Source organism: Phoca vitulina, unplaced genomic scaffold (genome assembly GCF_004348235.1).
Source record: "Phoca vitulina isolate PV1807 unplaced genomic scaffold, GSC_HSeal_1.0 scaffold18, whole genome shotgun sequence".
In the NCBI taxonomy this organism is placed as follows: Eukaryota; Metazoa; Chordata; class Mammalia; order Carnivora; family Phocidae; genus Phoca; species Phoca vitulina.
The window spans coordinates 1,679,075-1,698,807 of NW_022589721.1; the positions used below are offsets into that span (position 1 = coordinate 1,679,075).

The following is a 19,733-nucleotide window of genomic DNA, read 5'->3' on the forward strand; positions in this document are numbered from 1 at the left end:
CTAACGTGGAGCTCTTTTCCTTTACAACAAAATTAGAATTTGTAGATCCAGGAGGATGTGTCAGCTAGTCAAGATTGGGGAACAGGAGGGATGCTCAGTGGAAACTACTTGAGAATCCTCCAGACAGAGGGCATGGGGCTACAGTTCTGGTTTGCTCACTGAATTTGGAGTTGTGAGATACTTGCTGAGGTTTGGCATTCAGGACTGAAGAGATGTACCTGGGGTCTGCAGCCTGTTGGCCAGAATTACTGCTGCTATAGCTGCTCATTTGTGTTACTTTTTTGCTTGTAAAATTGGAAACGTAGAAGGCGGTGAATCCGTCTGTATTCTTTTTTCAGATGACTGATCCTGAGGGCAGGTTGAAGGTCCTGCAGAGCCTCTGTTCTGTCCTGGACTGTGACTGTCTCAATGAAGGTCGCCTTTCTTCAGCTCGCTGACAGTTGGGCAGAGCTCTGTGATGCTAGGCCACATAAATAAGATCTGGAGGTGAAAGGGCTTTGGTCCCCAAAGCCCTCTGCTCTAGTTTCCACAGAAACAAGCTAGGGGTGATACCCACCACCAGGGCTCTTAAAGCCACAGATACTTCATTCTGAGAATCCCATCACGTTACAAATACCATTCAGCAATAGTTTGTTTGTTTTTTTAAGATTTTTTTATTTATTTGAGAGAGAGAGCGCACAAGGGGGGGGGGCGGGTCAGAGGGAGAACAGACTCCCTGCTGAGCAGGGAGCCCGTTGCAGGACTCGATCCTGGGACTCCAGGATCATGACCTGAGCTGAAGGCAGTCACCGAACCAACTGAGCCACCCAGGCGCCCCTCCGCAATAGTTTTTAAAGGCATAATGTACTTCATTGCTCAGGATGTCTTTGGCTAAGGCTTTCAATTCCTTGTTGCAACCTCCTTCCTTTAAAATAATTATTTTTTGTTGTTGCTTTTATTTTATGTATGTATGTATGTATATATGTATGTATGTATGTATGTAGGCTCCACGCATGGAGCCCAGTGCAGGGCTTGAACTCACAACCTGAGATCAAGACCTGAGCTGAGGTCAAGAGTTGGATGCTTAACCCACTGAATGTCCCTGTTGTTTCTTTTTCTTTTTCTTTTTCTTTTTTTTTAAGATTTTATTTATTTATTTGACACAGAGAGAGAGCACAAGGAAGGGGAGCAGCAGAGAGAGAGGGAGAAGCAGGCTCCCTGCCGAGCAGGGAGCCCAATGTGGGGCTCAATCCCAGGACCCTGGGATCACGACCTGAGCCGAAGGCAGACGCTTAACGACTGAGCCACCCAGGTGCCCCTCCTGTTGTTTCTTTTAAACTTGAAGAAAAAAGGTGACCAATTCATGCCAGTTGAGTTATAGATTCGGAACAGATGGTTTAAGATAATTTATTACACTTTACATATTTACATTTAATTTATTACATTTGTTTCTAAAGTTTTGGGAGAAAATTCAGTACCAACTAAAGAGTTATAATTAAAAGAGTGCAGAGCCAGCAGTCAGAGGCCCAAGCACACGGATTGAAACTTCATTTCTGCCAGAGATCACACTTTACTTTGTGATTTGGGTGATACCACAAACCTCTCTGGACTATGATTTCCTAGTTGGTAAAATCAAAGGACTGAATCAGCTGATCTCTAACTTTTTCTAGGTTCAAAAATTTTCTGAATTTGTGGTGTTATATAACAGCAGAAGAGATTCCATGAAAAAATAGGATGTTGCTCTGTCGATGATGATTATGTAGGAATGGTGGTAAGAAATTTGCAGGAAGGTTGCTAGTAACATCATAAAGGAAGGAAAAGGGAAGGAGGGAAAAGAAAAAATACGATTTACCAAACTTCTGTGTGCTAAGAACTTCACAGACATTATCTCATGTGAATATAATATTTCAGTGATTTCCTCCTTAAGGGACAGAAATGCCATTTTTGCTTCTTGCCCCAAATGTGCATGATAGCTAACATTGATTGAGTGCTTTCTATGTGCCAGGCACACTCCCAAGCACTTTACACGTACTTAGACCATTTATTATCCCCATTCACAGATGAGGAAACTGAGGCACAGAGAGGTTAGGAAACTTACCCAAGGCCATTCAGTTGGTAAGTGGCAGAGCCAAGCTCCAAACTCAGAGAGTTTGGCCCTAGGTCTGTGCTCTTAACCACATCCCCATATTGCCTCTTGCCATTCATTCATTAAGAAAATATTTGATGAACAGTATTTGAAGGCAATGCCCTAGACTTGGTCTATTTACTAGATGCTATGTATTATAGACAATGTAGTCTACATTCTATACATTATGTAGGATATAATGAATACTACACTTTTATTCTATATACTTTATAAGATGTATCAAACAGTACACACTACAGTCTATATACAATGGGTAATATACACAATATATTATATGGGTATTATATATATACTAGCAATGTTTTGCCATAATAGGTATTTAGTAAATATATGTTGAATGAATGAAAACGATATTCATTCAACATCACATTCTATTCTGGCAGAGCTGGATCACTGAGGATTTATTCTTCCAGTTCTTCCCTTTCCAGCCCTCTCCTTTAAGGACAGTTTTCTTCTTCTTTTTTTTTACATTTATTTACTCATCAGAGAGAGAGAGAGAGAGAGGCAGAGGGAGAAGCAGGCTCCCCGCTGAGCAGGGAGCCCGATGTGGGGCTCGATCCCAGGACCCTGGGATCGTGACCTGAGCCGAAGGCAGACGCTTAACCATCTGAGCCACCCAGGCGCCCAGGGCAGTTTTCTTCTTTTACCAGGTGTTCTGGCTTCTCTGGGACAGGCAAATTCATTGGCCCATCGAGGTCTGAGCTCTAGTGTGCAACAAGTTGCTGAGTGTGCAACAGGGAATGAATGAAGGGCTGACAGCTGGGCTGTGCACACAGGAATGTCAAGGCTGCAGGTGGGCTTGGAGGGAAGCCAGCCATGCCTGCCAGCCTCATCCAGAGAGGGTGTCCTGGATGCTCAACGGTTCCTGGTCCTGTTTTGCTTTCTTGAAAACAAAGTTAAAAGTCACAGAACTGGAGAGGTGTTAGTGATAGAGTCTAGCCCAACTCCCTCAGAAATCATAGGCCCCATTCCCTACTCTCCAAACCAGCTAAGACCAGAAAAGGTCTCTGACTGTTTCTTAATTCTTAGTGGCATTACTTTCTGCCCATTTTGGGGGGGGGGGGGAGATTGTCCTCCGCTTTACTGCTTTTGAAACAAGTGGCCAGAACGCTTGGGATCCCTTCCCAAGCGCTTCAGTTCTTCCCAGAATAGATGAATGGAAGGAAGGAAGGGGGGAAGGAAGGGGAAAAAGGAGGAAGGAAAGAAGGAAGGAAGGGAGGGAGGAAGGCAGGAGAGGAGGAAAGTGGGAAGAAGGATACATGCATGAATGGGTGAATAGATGAATGGATGAACGGGGGAATGTGCGGACGGATGGATGCACAGGACCCTGGGAGCGTAACCCCAGCCCGCGAGGCCGAACCGCTCTTGGGACCCCGCCTTCCTCTCGTTCGCTGGCCGCCAATCCTGCGCCCCCGACCAGCTCGGGCGTTCCGAGGGAGGGAGCGGGGGACGAGGGGGAGGGGAGGGGAACGAGGGAAGGGAGGGCCTGGGAGGCGGGGAGGAGGGGTGCGGGGAGAGGGCGACGCGTGGGGGGCGGGGGGCGCGGCGGGAGCTGGGCGCCTGGCTTCGGCACGGGCGGGCGGGGACACGATGTCGCCGCCGCCGCCGCCACCTGGGCTGCGCCGCCGGGGCTGAGCAGCCGCCGCCGCTGCCGCGGGAGCCGGAGCCGTGAGCCGAGGGGCCGCCGGGCGCGACTGCAGCGCGGGAGAATGGGCTGTGGCGGGAGCCGGGCCGATGCCATCGAGCCCCGCTACTACGAGAGCTGGACCCGGGAGACCGAGTCCACCTGGCTCACCTACACCGACTCGGACGCGCCGCCCAGCGCCGCGGCCACCGACAGCGGCCCCGAGGCGGGCGGCCTGCACGCGGGTGAGTGAGGCGGCTCCTGCGGACCCCAGGCGCCGGGAGGCCGGAGCCGAGAGAGAAGCGGGAGGGATGAGGGGCGCCAGGGGCAGCCGGAGATTTCCGTGCGGGTGGTAGGGGGTTGGGGGGGGCGGTGAGGAAGACAGACCGACAGACCCAGGCCCAGGGAGTGGGGTCAGTGCGAGACCCTTACAGAGGCTGAGCCAATCCCCGGAGCCGCGGGGAAGCCAGCTCCCTGCCTCCGCCAGTGCTCGCTCAGTGCGAGGACCCATGCATCGCTGGGAGGACAGCCCACCTGACACGCACACCTGCCCCTCAGCCCACGCGCGCGTCGGCCCGCCTGCGTTCGCCTCTGTCCCGCTTCGTTCCCCCCCAACACACACACACACCCCACGCCGGCCCTTGTGTACCCGATCCGGCCTCGTCTCCATCCACCCGCCGCCTGGACCCTCTCTGCCTTGATTTATAGACACGGCGCCTGACCCAGATTGCCTGGGTGGAGTCTTCCTCTTCGCTTCCCCTTCTCTCCCTGCAGGGAAGGAGTTCCCTCGGGCTGCGAAAACCAGGATCCAGGGCACAGTGCACGCCTGCCCACCGCATCACTAATTCTGCACTTAAGCTTACTTCTCCAGCAGGTGTTGCTGAGCGAGGACTCCCTCCCCACCCTGTGGTGCCTCCCTGCTTCATATGAGGCAGGGCACAGGCGTGGACTAGGGCTGTAAATTACATACTCTTACCATTCCCCCTGTAGCAGAAATTTAACAGAAGAATATGCAAAGAACTTTCTCCTCGGGTCACACATGAGATTTTTTTTTTTAAAGGAGACACTAATAATTGTAGAGTAGAGATGAAAATAGTCTGTTGCCACAGACTGACCTTTAGTCATAAATGTGTTGGTGGAAAGGGAAAATACCTCACTACTTAGTATATGGATGTTGTCAAAAGCCAGATCCTTATTTGCATAAAATATTTTAACTCTTTCCAGACCCCTTTATGTTGTTGGCATTTTTGAATAATGAAATCTGAGATAGAAAATGAGGATAATTTGAAGTATACTGTATATTATAAGGAGGAGGAAAGAAATGTGAAATACTCTTAAAAGTTCAATAATCCTAAATCCATGCTTCCTATGTAAGAGCTGCCGTTTTAATTTTAAGAATCAGTCCCTCCATCTTGTAGGACCAAAGCTGGCTCCTTTTTCATATGAACTTGGTGAGTCCCTTTTTTTAAAAAAGCAAGAACTGTCAGTGAAAATGGTGTAAGACATAACACTGTATTTGTCTCTAATGTTTCTGACTCACCGTAGTAATCATAATGGTTACTTTGTGTTGCTGGTGCTTTCAGCAAATCTTCAAATGATGTGTTGGCTCAGTTCAGTGTCAGAAATGAGGATAAGACATAAGCCTTCACAAGGGACCTGGTAAATGTTAGATTTAACAGCATTTCCCCAGGAGGTGTGGTACTTCTCAGCAGAGTCAAAGGCCAGAGCTGCACTCCAAGGAAAAATGGTTGAAAAGATCTAGTGTGAAAAAAAAAGTACAGCTTCAAGGACTGGTTGCCTTGGTAACTGGGAGTATATGGTGTGTGTGTACCTACGTGTGTGGGTATGAGATGGTTATTATGGGATGGCTAAATATTCATTTCCAGTACTTATTCCTTTTTAGTCTGCCATCCTGACTCCTATCCCACTGTGCCTCATCAGATCGGGGCCCTGCAACAGGTACGGCCTGGGACAAGCATGCTCATTTGTGGTTCCTTGCCAAATATGGGGCAGCCTTGCCAGGCAGGTGGTCCTCAAGATGTCCTTGCTACTGAAGTTTGCCCACTTGGACCCATTTAACCTAGATTCTTCAAAGTGCCTTTCTCATCTCACAGCTGCTCTTTTTTTTTTTTTTGAGAGAGAGAGAGAGAGCGAGAGCCTGAGCAGGGGCTGGGGTGGGGTAGGGAGGGGCAGAAGCGGAGAGAGAATCTTAAGCAGGCTCCATGCCCAGCACAGAGCCCCGAACTGGGCTCCATCTCAGGACCCTGAGATCAAGACCTGAACTGAAATCAAATTTCTCTGAAGTCCTTCTACTTTACAGTTTTACATTGCTATAATAATTGCTTTAGTAAACGCAGGATGGAGGATTACAAAGTTAGAGACTCACAGGAAAACAGTTTACCTAAATAAATTGAAATATGTAAAATAAAATGAAGAACACTTAATATTACCATCAGTTAATGTTTATTGATGACTTACCGAGGGCTGGGGACTGTACAAAGCAGCACTTAACGTAAATCATCTCACAAGTCCTCATGGCCAGGATGAGGTAGGAGCTGTGACCATCCTTCTCTTACTAGTAAGGGAATGAGGTGTAGAGTGTGGGAGTGACTGCCCAGTCCAGTACTGGGATCCAGCTCTGCCTGAATCCAAAGCCCATACTCCTAAATATTGCCTTCCTGATTGATGGGAGAGTAACTATAGAATTCTTGCTTTTACAGTTGATGGGACTCAAAGTCTACTGTGATCTCTTGATACTCTAGTCTGGTCTCAGATAGCATAGTTTTCTTCTGCAGCATCCCTGAGGATGGGGTATGTCTTCCCTAGGGAAGGAGGCCCCCCCATACCTTAGTGGAGCAGTTCCCCTTGTGAGAAACTCTTTTGGCTGCCTTGTAATTTCTACCTGGTGAACTCCATGCCCTTGCAATCAAGTCTTGTACAGACAACTCTCAATATTTGAAGAGAGCTGTTGCATCTCCTCTGACCATTGGTTCTCCAGTCCAAAGACATGCAAATCTTTCAGTCATCTCTCAGACTTGTGGGGACCTGACCATATTATTTCCAAATATGCCATTTGGTTTGTCAAAGTCCCTCTTGATACAAGAGACCTGTGGTTAGCTCCAAGCTCTTGGGTATTAGCCGAGCAGCACGGAGCAACACGTGGGCGCTGAAGCTCTCCTAATGCAGGTGAAATCAGGTTAGGATTTGTGTGGTTTCCGGCTGGGGTTCCTGGGGCTGTATTGCTTTGATGACTCACATTCAACTTGCGATGAGTTAAAACCCTCAGATCCTACTTTTTAGTCAAATTTAAGTCCTATGACATCAGAGGTGTTGTCTGTGCTATAAATCCAGCACCTGGAACAGTGACTGGAACATAGGTGGCACTCAGTAAATGTTTGCCAAATGAATGGCTTTTCCCCCTCATGAATCCTGCAGTCATACTATTGATTTCAGTCATCCAAAGTTGAGATTTTGTATTTACTCCTATTAAAAGGTATCTTGTTGGTTTCAGTTTAATACTTAAATGTGCTGACCTTGATTCATCTTGATAGTGCCATGAAGACAATATTCTAGGTCTTTGTTTCCCTGTGTTGACAGACTAAAGATAAAAGACATTTATTTGCTCTCTTACTCATTCAATATACATTAGGCACAAAGTTGATTAAGATATGTTCCTGGAACTGTAAGAAATGAAGAATATAGTGGAGACAGATACAAAGGTGGATGCACTTCAGGTCAGCCTGTGGACCATCCTGGAACAGCATGGGGGAAAGATGCTGGAGGAGTACAAGAGACTGAGTAGTTCATTTTGCAGGGGAGTGGAGGGCGGGGAGCAGTGTGTGTACAGACCCCTGCAGGAGCATGGCAGAGGAAGCAGGACTGTTCCCGATGGCTGTCACCATGGGTGAGGTGAAGGAAGGTTATCCTGTTTCCTTCCTTGGGAAGGGAGTACCAGTAGAGAGCCCACCTGGGGCTTTCTGATGAATAAGGCTCCTCCCTCCCCCTCCCCCCCAGCTCCCTCTATCTACCTGTTACAGTTGTGGTTATATTTTCAGATAATTTACCCATGAACGCCTGCCCCCTCAAGCGTGACAAGCTGTATGAGTCAGGTAAGGGGTCTTTTTGCTCACCGCCGGATCCCTGTGCCTAACACCGTGTCTGGAGTAGGACCTCAAGTGATCTTTCTTTAATGACTAAATCTCCTAACGCTGCTCTGTGTCCATTTCGTTCTCCTGGATTCCCCAGAGATAATGTTTTCCTTCCTCGGAAGTTCCATCTGCTCATCCTTTTGGGGTTCTTGTCTACCTGATTGGTTGCAAAGTAAGAAAACACCTCCACTTTTCTCTGCTCCCTTTGCCAAACACAAGCCTCTGTTACCAGGGTTGTTTTGCAAAAATCACTACAAAAACAGGTGGGAGCAAACCCAGGCAATTCATGAAGTTTAGGAAGTCTCCTGTGCTCATGGCCCAGGCCCCACCTGGGCAGAGTGACATACAGCCTGCCACAGGCTCTCCAGTCCCGTGGTGGCCCCGGTCACACTGCGTTGTTTTGTCTTTCCAGGTAGCCTGGGAGCTCTGCCGGCTTGGGCGCTGCATGAGTGACCATTGCACCCCTGCCTGTAGAAATAAATGAATGGTTGGAGAAATGATCCCACTAAGCAAGTGAAGTTTTATCTTATATCCTCTTTCCTGAGTTTTATCTTAGATGATTTTGTCTTAGAAATCAGTCCACTGAACTGTGTCTTTTTTAGACACTAGATAAACTATTTTGACTCTAACCAGAGATGAATTTAAGGTTCCAGACTTGGGCCCCACTCAGAGGAACATCGTCCCCTCTCAGTCGGCACAGAGTCTTTTCCGGGCTTGTCCTGTACTCAGCAATCTCTCAGGCTTAGACCCCTACTGGTCCTGCCTTTGCTTAGGGATCTCTGCACCCACAACCCCTTCCTGCTGATAAGGCCGTCCTGGCCTTTGGTGCAATCGGATAGATGACCTGGGCTTGTATCCCGGGAGCCTTTCTGTGTCAGGCCCACAGCCTCTAGCCACACTCAGGAGACCATTTTGCTTCAGTTGCAAAATCCTATCTCTGCCGGGACTCCTACAGAGATTCTCTGGCTAGTCTGAACACTTCCTTAGCTCTCATCTGGAAAGGAGGCTGGATGGTGTATTGTGAGCCCACATTATGATCTAGTACCTTCCGTCTTAGCTGCCACCAACATTCACCTTACATGCTCTCCTCCCACTCTGCCCCCCAACCACCTCCATCGCTCTGTTGTTATGGGCTCAATTGTCTGCCCCCAAATTTCTATGTTGAAGTCCTAACCCCCAGTACATCCAAATGGGACCTTTTTGGAGATAGGGTCTTCACAGAGGTTAAAATGAGGTCATTAATGTGGGCCCTAATCCAATGTGACTGGCGTCCTTATAAAAAGGGAAATTTGAACACGCAAATAGACACCCAGGGAGAACCCCATGTGAAGGTGAAGGAAGAGGTCAGGGTGATGCTTCTCCAAGCCAAGGAACATCCAAGATTGTCAGCAAGCCACCAGGAGCTAAGAAAGAGGCCTCAAACAGATTCTCCCTCACAGTCCCCAGAAGGAACCACCCCGATCTCAGATTCCTGGTCTCAGACCTGTGTGACAATAAATTTCTGCTGCTTAGGCCACCAGTTGTGGTCCTTTGTTACAGCAGCCCTGGAAAACTAATGTGAGTGTCTTTATGAGCACTAACATTGTGAACATTTGGAAATCATGAATTTCTATTGTCACTACCTCACACTTCCTTCAGAGATTGGGTCTATATTTAAATTCTAATACCATTGATTGAGCATCTAATGTATGTGAGAATTTTTCTTTGGGACATTAGTTTACATAACTCTCTAAAATAATCTCATAAGCCATCGTGACCCCCATTTACTGGATGAGGAAACTGAGATTCAGTGAGATGAGGAGAGGGAGTAAGGTCACCGGCAGAGGGAGTGGAAGAGCCCGCGTCGGAAATCAGGTGTCTTGTTTCTAAATCCAGGGCAGTGGCCATCATGCCATAACTGCTGAGCACGGAGTTAGTGCCCTCCTCCACCCCATCTGCCTTTAGTGGTTTTGAAAAAATACTTGGAGTGGGAGCCTCCTGCCAGCATTTACAAGGCTGAGGACAGGAGTCCTTGAGCAGACACCGGCAGCCCTGTGGGATGAGCGCTACCCCCCCCGCCCTTGCTGAGCGCCCTGAGCGGGCTGCAGACAGTGCCCCGAAAATCACCTGCATCCCAGTCACCTGATGGCCTCCTTAAAGATGAGCAGTCTCGGGGCAGAATGATTTTTTTTTTTTTTTTTTTTGGTTTCAAATACAAGGATGTTGCTTAAGAAACTTTAGAAAGTGTTAGAGAAGCGCGCAGAAAGAAAGAACACCTGTCAGCATTTGGGTGTTTTACCCTTCAGGTCCTGCATCTAGGTGCCAATGGGGCATCTGGTATCTTCTGTGGGGATTATGTTTAAAGTTTGGGGGACATAGGAGAACTTCCTCAAATTTCTTGGAAGCTCAAAGGCCAAGAGAAAAAAAGTAGTTCTGTTTCTCTTTGTGTTTTGGAAACTATTTGGAGGTCATGGCAGCGAAAGGCTAGTTTGAACGGGGGAGGGGTGAGGGGTAGGGAAGGCCCTGGATAAGTGAAGGGATTTTTCTCCCCTTTTTCCTTTCAATACTAAGCAAATATAGTTGAATTCAGGTAAATAACATACAAGGCAAATGCATATCGTGACTCCACCGTTTACGATAATCATATCCCCCTGTCACCTCCCTGCCACCCCCCACAGTTGGCTCAGGCTGAGTTTTATATTCTGCCCAGCTGTGTCTGGGATTTATGGTTGCTTTATGGTTGTAGCAACGTGGTCTATGGTGTGTGTATGTGTGTGTGGGGGGGTGTAGGGGCCAGCTCTCTGTCTGAGCCTCAGATGCCTGTGAGGTCATGTAGACTGGCTGCTCAGTGTTCTGGTTCAGGTACAACCCCATTCCCTTCCAGCTCTGGATCTGTGTCAGAGCAATAGTACAGAGTGTCTACCTACATCCTGCCGTGTGGTGTCTGTATAAGGAAGCAAAACCAGAAGCCTTAGATTTTTCTTAATCCAGCTCCATCTTCTTTATGAATAGTGCCAATTTCTCCCAGAGTCTGGGATTAGGTTTTCTATTAGTCTTCATTTGGGTGATTGTGAGTCTTGGTCTTTTTCTGTCTTCATAGGCATTTTAGTGGGCAGTTGGGCAAGACTGAGTGGGTGGCTCATGGCCAGATGCCCTTCAGCCCCAAAGTCCTACCCAGAGCCTGTTGAGCTTCTCCTGCAAGCCGCTGCATCAGCCTGTAACACATCCTTACGCACAGGACCACCCAGCCTGACCTGCTGTCGGTTTATAATTTCATATGCTTCCTTCCCTTTTGATGAGCCAGCTTCTCACACCCATCATGACCTCCAGTCTCTGGACCTTTCTGGGCTTTCTTCTTTATCATCATCATCTTCCTTATTGTTTTGCTTGAAGATTATAGTTCAGTGGTTAGGGAATTAGACTCTGACAGCAGACATTGACCACCTTTGTGACCTTGAGCAAGTTTCTTAGCTTGTCTGGGTTTCTGTTTCCACAATGTAGGATAGGAATCATTGTAGAATGAATGTGTTCACAAATACGAAGTGTGTGGGCTCTCAGAGCTGCCATTCTGGTACCTAGGTTCTCCTCACCTCTTCAGTCTTGCCCTGGGCTCAGTGTCAAACCTGGGGTACTCTTCCCCTGTGCTCCTTACATCCCTGGTTCTGAGTTGCTTGGTGTTGCTGGAGCAAGTCATGGGTGTTGGTGATTGCACCCAATAGCAGTTTATTCTTGTGAACCTCAGTGTTCTTACCACTTCTTGGCAATTCTATTAATTCCTTATTAACATGCTGTGACAGTCCCCATGTAATAGCTCCCAACACTTTGCTGTTCTTTCCCTCTGAATACTAAATAAAAAAAAAATCAAAGACTTGCTATGAATTCTCCCATCTTTCCCTCCAATCACCTGTTGTATGTTCTGGGCACCTCAGCATTTAAAAAACATCTTAGCTACCCTGCCCTCATCTCTGCCTGGTTGGATTCTAAGTGCACTGATGAGGTTGTTCATAGGTGAGGACATCACAGGCCGTGCCATCCACAGGGTGAGGGCTACTCTGCATCTCCACTGGTCCTCCCTGAGCCCAGGCCACCGTCATGTTTTACCTGAACCTCAGCAATAGCCTGCTTCTGTTCTTGCCTTTGACAAGTCATCTTCATGTTAGAGGGAGAAAAATCTTTTAAAAACATTTATCAGCTCTTGTCCCTCTCTTGTTTAACGGCCTCCGGTAGCTTCCAAATCTATTATATATAGAATAAAACCCCAGCAACCCCTTTCCTTGACCTGCATAACCTGGTCCCGCTGCTTCTCCAGCTTTGCTTATCCTGCTCTCTCTTTCTCTGGCTCACAGTGTTCCAGCCACGCTGGCTTCCTCCACTTCCCTGGGGCACCTGCTGGAATGTGGCCCTCCCCCTTCCCCCTCGTTGACTCCACCTCACCCTTCAGCTCTCAGTTCAGATGGCACCTCCTCAGAGAGACCAGCCTTCCCCAGTTACCATTGGATTATTTTTTTTCTTCTGATCACCGAGCCTGTCATTGTCTTGTTCATTTACTGTTTATGTCTTTACTCCTTCACTCTCGGAGGTGAAGGGCTGCAGGTCATATTCGATACAGTCGCCCAAGTACTTAGCATGGTGCTCAGCACAGACTAGGCGCTCAAAGAATATTTGTTGAATGGAGGGAACCCTCCTCATCTTCTGTATCAGTAAGGAACTGCTTTTGGTGGCAGGAACAGAAACCAGGGGAACGTGGGTTAGCAAGTAGAGGCTTTAGCTTCTGTGCTTCACAGAGAGTCTGGAGGGAAGCAGCTGCACTGCTCGGGAATGCTGTCAAGGACCCGAGTTGATTGCTTTGCCATCCGTGGTGTGTGGATTTCATCCTCATAGTTGCATGGTGTTGTTGCATCTTACTTTAAATAGGCAGAAGGGGGAAAGGCGCATTCTACCCGAGTCTGTTCCTTTTTATCTGCAAAATGATAGCTTTCCCAGAAGCCAGTAAGCTTTGCTTGAGTCTCATTGGCCAGAACTGTGTTACATGGCCATCCCTGGCTGCGAGATAGTCTAGGAGATCGGGACTTTTAGTTGGGCGCACACCACCCTAAAAGTCTCGTGGTCCTTTTGGCAAAGAAAAAAGGGGGAGAATGGATATCGGGTAGGCTGCCAGCAGGGTAACTACACCTTCCATCCTAAGGTTACCTCAGAGGGGAGAGAAGATTAGTAGGAGAAAGGGAAGGAGGAAAGAAAGGAAGGAGAAGGGGAAAGGAAAACGAGGAGAGGGAGGTCTGCTAGACACCAGAGCAACATAATTATTGGTATGAAGATTTTACAATAGTAATAATAATAATAATAATAATAATAATAAAACAGTGTTTTTAGTATTACCTTGTGTTAAGTGAGTTCACAAAGATTGATATTTGTTGGGAAAGTTACATGTGCTAATATTGAACTGATTTGAGAAATAATACAATAGCTTAAACTTAAATCTTTTGGAATAGTCTTTTAACATCAGACCCTGTGTGGTGTACACGAGATGTGCAGTGGGCATTCCTTTGTTTTCTGCTTCATTTTCCTGCAAAGTTAATGCCAGCCGGAAACTGATGTGCCCCCTGCTACTCAGTGGCACCAATTCCCAGTGGGCAGGAACGTTTGTGGAGGTCCACTGTGCAGGGTCACACGGATGCTCAGGCTGGGGGCTTCTGGTGGAGAAGCAAGACAGCCATTCGGCTCATTGAAAGCCTTGACAGTATTTCCTGCGGAAATCTAAAAAAACCACCCCGCTATTGTCTCTCGGGCTTGTGGACTTGAGGGCAGGAGGAAACTGAAAGGCTTTGAAGAAAATAGCAGGGCTGTTTGGGAAACCGGTCGCCATAACAACAGGGCACAGCGGCAGCTACAATGGAAGTGCCAATTGCCTGCGCACCCTTCATAAGGGGGACGGTTCAAGTTGAAGCATGAAACCGAGGCCTCATTAAATTGCTACGTGTGAGAATCGCTTTTCAGGGACAGTCTCCGGCGCAGCCAGGCTCAGGTTTGCTTGGCTGGGGTGATAAGTGGTGTGTGTGCAAGCGCAGATAAACACAGCCACTGGCTTCCCTTAGCCGCGTGCCCAGTGTGGGCCCCGCACGGAATCTGTATTACCTAATTCTGTTATCCCCGTTTTACAGGTGGGAGAAGTCAGAGAGGCCGGGTGGCCTGCGCCAGAGCTTGAAAGTTGTAAGTGGCTGAGGGGGCTCTGGAACCCAGCTCTGTCTTCATTCTGAGCCCTGTGCTCTTTCCTTCATGCCAGCCGCCTAACTGATCACTAGCTCTGGGCCTCATTGCCTTGCAGCTCGACGCCTGCAACAGCTTTGTGACCTGTCCCGCGACCGCAGTCACTGCCGCTCCAGTATCTTTCATACCATTGCCAGGTGAATATTCCTGAGGCATAACTGGGATCATTATTGTGTTACTCTCCTGCTCAGAGCCTTTCATGATTTTTCTTTGCCAACTGAATGCAAATGTCTTAGCCTGGCATTTAAGGCTTTCTCTTCAGCCTTCCCTTCCACTAGCTGTCTGCAGGTCCTCTCCACTTAGCCTGACGCAGGGTTTGCTCTTTGCCTGAAGCACCTTATCCTGTTGCCCCACCCCCACTGAAAGCCCCACAGCTCCTGTGTGCCCACCTCAGTCCTGTGTTCCCTTCTTACACATACCTAGCACGCTTATTCTGGTTTGCATTTTCTTATTTATGGCCATGTCATGTCTACTATCACGCCATATACTCTTACAGACTGTCAGGAAATAGACTGAGGTGGACTTTTACTGGGGCGAGCTTTAGGGACCAATACGTGTGAGGGGTGAGGAGGGCGGGACTGGGCTAAGGGAGCAGGGATGGCCCTTCAGATATTGTAATGAGAGGCGTTTTCACCCTCTACCAGCCAAGTTTTAGCCACAGGCTGCCCCCAGCAAGGGGAAGGGATCTTGGGTGGGATCACTTCCTTCCACGGAGGGCAATTCCTAGAGAGGCGCTCAGCTATGAGCCTTCAGTGGTCACCTCTCCGGCCTCTTGAGGATCTGGTCCCTGTCCTGCAGGGAGATCCTGGGAGGGCCCATACTCCTGATTTCTCAGTCAGCTTCCCTAAGGCTACACATCAGATTCACTTGGGCAATGTAAACAAAAGGCCCCACCCCAGGGCTTCTGTAGGGGCCAGAAAGGCTGCAGGTTTGACAAGTTCTCTAGGTCAGGGCAGAGTGGAATTCCCTGGGTCTGGGGTGGGGCTTAGGATTCTGCATTTTCTTTCTTTCTTCCTTCCTTTCTTTCTTTCTTTCTTTTTCTTTCTTTCTTTCTCTTTCTTTCTTTCTTTCTTTTTCTTTCTTTCCTTCCTTCCTTCCTTTCCTTCCTTTCTTTTCTTTCCTTTCCTTTCCTTTCTTTTCTTTTCTTTCTTTCTTTCTTTCCTTTTTTTCTTTTCTTTCTTTCCTTTCTTTCTTTCCTCTCTCCTTTCTTTCTTTCGATTTTGTTTATTTGACAGAGAAAGAGAGAGAGAGCACAAGTAGGCAGAGTGGCAGGCAGAGGGAGAGGGAGAAGCAGGCTCCCCACTGAGCAGAGAGCCTGATATGGGGCTGGATCCCAGGACCCCGGGACCACAACCCAAGCCGAAGGCAGACACCCAACCGACTGAGCCACCCAGGTCCCAGGTGATGCTGATGCTGCCGGCCCAGGGACCTCTCAGAGAAGCGAGTCCTAAATCACAGGCTGGCAAACCTTTGCTGTAAAGGGTCAGATGGTAAACATTTTAGGCTTTGTGGGCCATGTGATCTTTGTTGCAGCTACTCAACTTGATGTTTTTAGTACCAAAGCAGCCAAGGGCGATACATAAATGACTGGCCGTGGCCCTGTGCCAACACTGATTCCTGTCCTAGGTGATGCAGAGGCTCGGCCAGGTTTAAGAGCCGCGGTCTTTAACCCTCAAGGCAGCGTGGAAGAGAGAAAAGAACAGGGCTTGCAGTTACGAGTCCCAGCCCTCAAATGCACCTCTAAAGAGCTTAGCACATACCAAGCCCTTAGCAATATTGGTGGGATGAGCAAATAAATGGGACTAAGAGCATTTCTCACCTTGAGGGCAATTTTTGAAGGTTGTGAAAGTATCTCTGATAACATTAGGTCATTAAGGCATTAGATATTTTATTATGCAAATCATGCTCCTGAATGGAGTGGGGTCTGGGAAGCACAGTATCCTGGCACCACCCGGAGTAAGGTGCCCGGCTCTCTGGGGAGCTCTCTTTGCCTCGGGCTTCCAGGAATTGGGACTCTTCTATCCCTTCAGCACAGGTCACGTTGATTCAGTGCTGGGAACATTGCCTCCAGAAATGCATTTCCCAGCTGGCAACTCTTCTAAGGGTGTGGAGCTGCTTCCAGAAGGTGTGAGGAATAGTCAGTTTCCTGGGTTTCTCGGAGCTTTGCTCACCTTCCCTTAACTCAGTTTCCCCCACAGCCTGTGACGCCGTTGCTGGGAGTGTTTAAAAGGTTGCCCATGGGCACCTGGGTGGCTCTGTTGGTTAAGCATCTGCCTTGGGCTCAGGTCTTGATCCTAGGGTCCTGGGATGGAGCGCCACATGGGGCTCCCTGCTCAGCAGGGAGTCTGCTTCTCCCTCTGCCCCTCCTCCCACTTGTTCTCTCAGTCTGCCTCTCTCTCTCTTTTCAAATAAAGTCGCCACATGTCTGGTTGGTTGTGAGTCTGGGCAGCTGATGAATGGGTTTCTGTTATGATGTTTGCTTTTCTGAATCAGGTGTTCCTTTGTAGAGATGGGGGCTTCTAGCCATTACGTAAGGCTACAGAAAACACCCAGTGAACTTAGAGAAGAGGGATCATTTAAATAGAAGCTGCCAAAAACGTTAACAAAGAGACCCAGGGAGAGTGTGCCCAAGCCGGTTAGTTTATTTTTTTTCTTTTGCACAGGAATTCAAAATTCAAACACTGACTCTTGTTAGAACCCCCAAATCCCACAGCCACAAGCAAAAGAATCAGAGGGAAATGTAATGAAAACTTACATGAGAAGGTGATTTAAACATACATGTAGTCACACACACACACACACACACACATCAGCAATTATATTTTCAACTGAGCATTGCTCTTCCCAGTGGACACCAGCTGCTTGCAATTGCTCAAAACAACTCTGGAATCCCTTAACTGTAGCCTCAGACATTTTTTTTAACATAACATTTCCACACAATAGTTTAAGACCTTAAAATGACATACACACATATTTCAAAAATCTATATATAATTGGGAGAATGGTATAACAAGCCCCCACATATCTGTTACTCAGCTTCAACAATTATCAACGCATGGCAAATCTTGTTTCCTCCCTACCTCCATTCCCTTTCACCAATTGGACTAGTTTGAAGCAAATTCCAGAAGTCATGTAACTTCGTTCATAAATACTTTTGTATGGATCGCCAAAAGATGGGGATGCTTTTTAAAAAGATAAGATTGAACCATATGAAGTGGTCATTTCTTTAAGTTGAAATGGTGTCATATCAGCAATTCTATATGCTTTAACCTTATAACCACAATACCATTATCACACCTAAAAATTAATGAAAATTCCTTAATTCTCTAATATAACTGAAATTCAGTCATGTCCAGATTTCGCCGATGGTCTCACCAATGTTTTTTCTACAACTGGTTTGTTTGAATTGGGATACAAAAGATGTCCACACATTGTATTTCATTGATCTTTTTCCTAAATTTCCTTCAACTTATAGATTTCCCATTTCCTCCTCCCCCCTTTCACTTTTTATTTATTGAAGAAACCTGTTTTTTTGTTCTGTAGGGTTTCCCATTTGGGGGGATTTTGCTGATTGCATGCCTATGGTGTTGTTTAAAATGTGTCCCTGTGTTCCCTGTAAACTAGTAATTAGAACTGCATGCTTGAAGGGCTTCAGGTTCAGTTTTGGGGGCAAGAATGCATCGTAAGTGATGATGTACTCTTCCCGCTGCACACATCTGGTTATCGGACCGAACAGTATCTGGTTATCTCTCATTGCTGTGAGGTTACGGTCAGCTGTGCCAACCCGATCCATCCGTTATAGAGCATCTCAGCTTCCCGTTGCTGATAATCATTCCCTACATCAATTATTTTATTAGGAATTGCAAAACAATAATATTCTAACATTTCTTAGCTGGAATTCTTTTAGAGGGGAGGGGCGTGGGGGGATGGGTTAGCCTGGTGATGGGTATTAAGGAGGGCACATATTGAATGGAGCACTGGGTGTTATACAAAAACAATGAATCATGGAACACTACATCAAAAACTAATGATGTAATGTATGGTGACTAACATAACATAATAAAATAAAATTAAAAAAAAAATAACTTTTGCTTTGGTTTCCCTGAAAAGGTGGAGTAAATGCCTCTTTATTTCCCTTTGATGATCAGTTTTCAGTGCATTCCTTAGTTTCTTCAAAGGGGATCAACAGGTATTTTATTTTTACGATTTTATTTATTTATTTGAGAGAGAGAGCATGAGAGAGAGAGCAGTGCACAAGCTGGGAGGAGGGGTAGAGGGAGAAGCAGGCTCCCCGCTGAGCAGGGAGCCCAATGCAGGATTCAATCCCAGGACCCTGGGATCATGACCTGAGCTGAAATCAAGAGTCAGATACTTAACAGACTGAACCACCCAGGCACCCCTAGATTGCTTTGTTTTAAAGGTTCATATGTTTCATTTTGCTTTTGTGGTAAATTTTCTTTTTTTTCTTCATTTCAGTTAAATTTTGTCTTGTCTTATATTTAGGTAAGGAGTTTACATGATTCCAATGGCAAATCTACAAAAGTTACATTTAAGAAGTCTAATTTTCATCTCTGCCCCCTTTACTCTGTTCCCTTTGTCCTCCTATAGATACTCATTTTATTAGTTTTTTGTTTTATCTTTTCATTAAAAAAAAGTATACACACATACTATACCCTTTGTTCTATACCTTTTCACTTAACGTATTCCAGGGATCATTTCAAAGCAGTATATAGATAAGTTCTTCATTCTTTTTTATAGCTACATTTGTGTGGTGCTCAGTTGTGTGGATATGTTATAGTTTATTAAACTGGTCTCCTATTAATGGCCATTGGGATTGTTTCTAGACTTTTGCTACACAAATAATCTTATCCACGTATTTTTTCATTTTTGCCAGTGTTATCTTTAGGTAGATTCTTAAAAGTGGGATGGCTAGGCCAAAGCCTGAATGCAAGTGTAATTTTGCTCAATATTGCCCAATTCCTCTCCTCAGGCCTTGTACATTTTGCATTTTCACCAGCAGTGTATGAGAGTGCCTATTTTTCCACATCCTTGCCAACACAGTATATTGTCAAACTTAGGGGGCTTTGTCACTTTAATAGATAAGACATTGTAGCTCAGTTAGTTTTACTGTGCATTTGTATGAGTAAGGTTGCTGTCTTTTTACATGATTATGGGCACATTGCTTTTTCCCTCCTGTATACAATTTGTTCATATCTCTAGGCCTGTTCTTTTGATCATATTTAGTAGTTGCAAATCTTTGTCCTTTGACATTGACTGAGATATTTTGAAAAGCAAAAAAGTCCCTAATGTTATTTGGTAAATAAAATTATTGGTTTTTTGCTATCAGATGGAGCAGCTGGGGGCTGGCTGGGCTTCTCCATATGGTCTTTCTGCATGGGCTAGTTTGGGCTTCCTCACAGCATGGTGACCTCAGGGCAGTTGGACTCTTTAGATAACTGCTCTGAGCTCCAGCACAGTCCCAGCTAAAAAGAGAAGCTGCATTGCCTCTTTATGACCTAGCCTCGGAGTTACGGAATTACGCAGTGTCACTTCTCCTGCATTCTTGGTTACAAGTGAGTCACAAGCCTCCCTA

General features: G+C 46.7%; 1 protein-coding gene across 8 annotated transcripts in view; it reads left to right on the forward strand.

The window, feature by feature from the left end:
* The first annotated feature begins 3,715 nt into the window (after positions 1-3,715).
* The window catches only part of BAALC (BAALC binder of MAP3K1 and KLF4), an 84,180-nt gene continuing 68,162 nt past the window's right edge, over positions 3,716-19,733 (forward strand). For 3 of the 8 annotated variants that reach the window (XR_004300815.1, XR_004300814.1, XM_032415493.1), the window contains exon 1: positions 3,723-3,994. Coding sequence is in view for 3 of the 8 variants with exons in the window: in XM_032415493.1 (XP_032271384.1) it covers positions 3,835-3,994 (160 nt within the window). In the remaining 5 variants the exon portion in view is untranslated. Of the gene's footprint in view, positions 3,995-5,652; positions 5,709-7,804; positions 7,835-14,198; positions 14,278-19,733 lie in introns of those variants that run through there. The other 5 variants (XM_032415496.1, XR_004300818.1, XR_004300816.1 and 2 more) reach the window with 5 other exon arrangements.